Here is a 3772-nt window from a genome sequence, read left to right as displayed (position 1 = left end):
AATATGCTTAAATTTTATATTTCATAAATTTTATAAAAAAATTTATCTTTAACAAGTCTCATATATATCATGTTTGGTTTTATAAAATATCGTAACTAAATCAAATTGTACTCACGACATTTAGTCATATATTATATTATACACACATAACATGATATGTACTCAATTGCTAGTTTGACAACGAAACATATAAAAATCACAAGATAGCATATATTTTATTTAAAATTTATATTATTTCAAGTGTAGAGATAATTTTGTAATCTCAAAATGAATGCACGTATAACACTACGCGCGCGTACCCGATATATATATATATATAATTCGACAGAAGTTAAAAGTATGTATATAACGTGAAAACCTAGATAATAATGGTAGGGGTGGTAGTGTATATAACCCTATCCTCATAGTATTAAAAAAGCAACCTAAAAAAAACCAAAGCAAGTAAAAGAATATATTAAAAATTTACCTATTCCAGCCAAATTCACCTGTTAATCAACACCACAAACTCCAAGTCCTTCTTCAAAGCCTGGCCCCCCTAAAAAAAACCCTAATTCCCTTTTATTTCCCCTCCCAAAAAAAAAAATAATAATAATAATATAAAGTTAATTAACCCCACACTCACACTACCTATGGAATTTTATAAAAAATTATGCACTGAATATAATGATTGCTCCCCAAAAAAACCCTAATAAATGCAAAGGTGTACTGAGTAATATATCTTTCTTAGCTTGCTCACCCTCCTTCCACTTGTATATACATACACCTCCAACTTTCCTTGTTTCTTGCTCCACTTTCCCTTCTCTAATCTTCTTCTGCTGCTACAATTTTCTGCATCATATAAAACCCTTCCAGGCCCCCCCTTTCCTCCTCGCTTCTGCCTTTATTACTTCTGTTTTTTTTAACAGTACTTTCACGCCTCATTAAATAAATGTCCACAAACCACTACTCCTCTGATTCCCACTTGTACTGCTCCTATGCACACTCTTTGATGGAATCCTCTTCAGGTCATTCGAATCAGAAACCCACATTTTTCTCCACCGCGGCCGGTTATGGCAGCTGGCAGACCACCGGTGGTGGTGGTTCTGCTTCTGTTGCCATGTTCAACCTCAACAATGAGGATCATGAAGAAGAATCGGGATGCGATCATCATGAACAGGTAAATCTTGATGATGGAGATCAGGGGAGTAATAATAATTTGATTATGGGTATGGATGAGAGTACTGAGCCTTTGTTCGAGAAGCCATTGACGCCGAGCGACGTGGGTAAGCTCAACCGTCTGGTTATACCTAAGCAGCACGCGGAGAGGTACTTTCCGATAAGCGGCGGCGGAGGAGGAGGAGGAGGGGGTGATCCGGGGGAGAAGGGATTTATATTGAGCTTCGAGGATGAGATGGGGAAACTGTGGAGGTTCCGGTACTCTTATTGGAACAGCAGCCAGAGCTACGTGTTGACCAAAGGATGGAGCAGGTTCGTTAAGGAGAAAAGGCTTGATGCGGGTGATTTCGTCCTGTTTTCGCGCCACCGTGCGGATTGCGACCGCCTTTTCATAGGGTGGAGGAAGAGGAGCTCCGGCGAGGGGAGTGGCGCTGCCCAGCTGCCGGCCGGCAGAGGTGGCGGGTTTAATCGAGCATTTTACCAGGGGAATACATATCCGAACCAGCAGTATCAAGGTTTTTCTTCGCAGGCTCAGCAATACCAACAGGAAGCTCTTCATGCAGGTATCATTTTATGTATTTTTATTTTGAAATGAAATTTTAATAATTTCGGAATTCTCTAATTATTTTATTTTATTTGTTTACGAGGAATACATTGTGCTCTATGCAAACATGAAAGAAAACAAAATAAAAAAAAAACACTTGTCTGAACCAAATATTCTTCTTTTTTTGAAGAAAAACAAAGAGTTTTTAGGTTTGGAAAAATCAAGGCTTTTCCAAATAAAATATTCTATCCTATGCAAGGATATTTAAATTCGTAACATCGATTAGATAATTGTTTTTTTTATTTGTCCTGATTTGAGGCCAATGTGCGTGGTGCATTAATAGATGATAACATGTGCTTTACGCATTTCGATTGCTGATTTTTTTAATCTTCCAAACTTGAAAGCAGTCTTTCTGTATTTTTAATATATTCTTTAAGTTATTTTTCATGCACGTCACATTCACCGTATTTAGCACTTGAACTGACATCATATATATATATATATATATATATATATATATATATAATACTTTGTTCATGATTATTATTAATTAAAATTTCTGCATCCATATATATTATTTTTCCAGGATCCGGGTCACAAAACCAAACAAGAGGAGGAGGGAATTCTAGGAGTGTGAGATTATTTGGTGTGAATTTGGAGTGTCAAGCAGATGAATCCGACCCGTCCACCCCGACAGATGGGTCGGGTCATGGCTCATATCCTCAAAGCCAAAATTACTCTCACCATCAAGATCACACGGTACATATATATGTTTAATTTTATTATGTTGTTTAATTAATACTACCATCTAATTTCATTTTAATCAGTGGCATTATATTTCATTTTTAAAAAAAAAATTTAAATTTTCCCTTCTCACTTGAGCAAAGATTATAAAAAATACACCTTCTTTCTTACTCTCAGTCGAGGACCTTCGGATTTCCCAAAAATAAAAAATAAAAACGGAACCCTATAATTGAAATTATATTACTCTAATGATTATTGGCTTTTATATATATTGTTGTTTTATTAAGAAGAAAAAAGATCACTGAAAATGTCTCCAAGTCAAAAGATAAGATTATATCATGATATAGAAAGAGACAGATAACTTAATGATTATGAATCAAAAAAATAGAAAAGGCAAATCTCTAACATATTATTATTTTAATTACCTTTTTTCGAAGTAAATAAAGTATACATGAAGCATAGATGTGACCGCCTCTGGATGATTTTGCTGCTTCCTCTGAAGAAACAGATCCATAAGCTAAAAGTAGATTAAATTTTGCTGATTTTTAGGCTACTTTGAACCTAAAATATTAATAGGCACCTGCACTGTATCACCATGTTTCACAGGAGATTTGAATGTGATGTATATAATATATATATTTGAACAAATGTAAACAATAAGCAATGTTTATAATAATCATAAGAATGTTGTAGTTGAAATAAAATTTATATAATATTTAGTTTATTATAATATAATGATATATGCAGGGATGGCCTTGACGGTGAGAGGTTTGGGAAATGAATGAAGATGATGATATATATGAATCAGCAAGGATAAGAGAAGATCTGGGAGATGGGACGTTCACATTTAACAATCAACGAATGTTATTATTATAATAATTTATAATTTGTGATTTTTGTTTTGCCAAAGAAAACTTGGAAAATATCCCAGAATCTTTTTTTTTTTGCGGAAATTAATATAATTATTATGAGGAGATGGGTCCCACGAGAAATAAGAGCTGGCAGGAGGATATATTTTATATTTATATATATTATATATATTATGGTCCCCAGATGGAAGGAATTAAGAAGAAAATAAAATGGTATGGTGGTAGATCTGGTGCTTTCTGAAATCATATTGTTTGTACAAATAAAAACATATATTTGTTATTTTCTAAATTAATACTGCAGTGCAGTGATTCTGCCCTCTGAGTCTCAGAATTTTCGTAGGAGGGGGTCCCCTAATAATAATGTGTGATGATAAACGTCAAGTGTTTTTTTTTTTTTTCCATCGCTCAAACTTCGTGTACGTCAAACTTTCGAGGTAATTAAACCAAGTGTTTATTTTAA

The 3772-nt window shown here is 34.1% G+C and overlaps 1 protein-coding gene across 1 annotated transcript; it reads left to right on the top strand.

The window, feature by feature from the left end:
- The first annotated feature begins 641 nt into the window (after positions 1-641).
- LOC140892107 (B3 domain-containing protein At2g36080-like) lies at positions 642-3417 on the top strand. Its single transcript, XM_073300856.1, has 3 exons — positions 642-1718; positions 2286-2458; positions 3191-3417. The coding sequence occupies exons 1-3, from the start codon at positions 929-931 to the stop codon at positions 3200-3202; spliced, it is 975 nt and encodes a 324-aa protein (XP_073156957.1). The 5' UTR covers positions 642-928; the 3' UTR covers positions 3203-3417.
- Positions 3418-3772: the final 355 nt, after the last annotated feature.

Source organism: Henckelia pumila, chromosome 3 (assembly GCF_033568475.1).
Source record: "Henckelia pumila isolate YLH828 chromosome 3, ASM3356847v2, whole genome shotgun sequence".
NCBI classification, from domain to species: Eukaryota; Viridiplantae; Streptophyta; class Magnoliopsida; order Lamiales; family Gesneriaceae; genus Henckelia; species Henckelia pumila.
The sequence above is the reverse complement of the archived record's forward strand: the minus strand, read 5'-3'. Positions and strand labels throughout refer to the sequence as shown.

What these genes read in the sequence shown, in the direction of transcription:
- LOC140892107 (XM_073300856.1), top strand. Translation starts at nt 929, where the DNA reads ATGTCCACAAACCACTACTCCTCTGATTCCCACTTGTACTGCTCCTAT. An exon ending in ACAGGAAGCTCTTCATGCAG is followed by an intron (nt 1,719 to 2,285) that starts GTATCATTTTAT and finishes TTATTTTTCCAG; the next exon opens with GATCCGGGTCACAAAACCAA.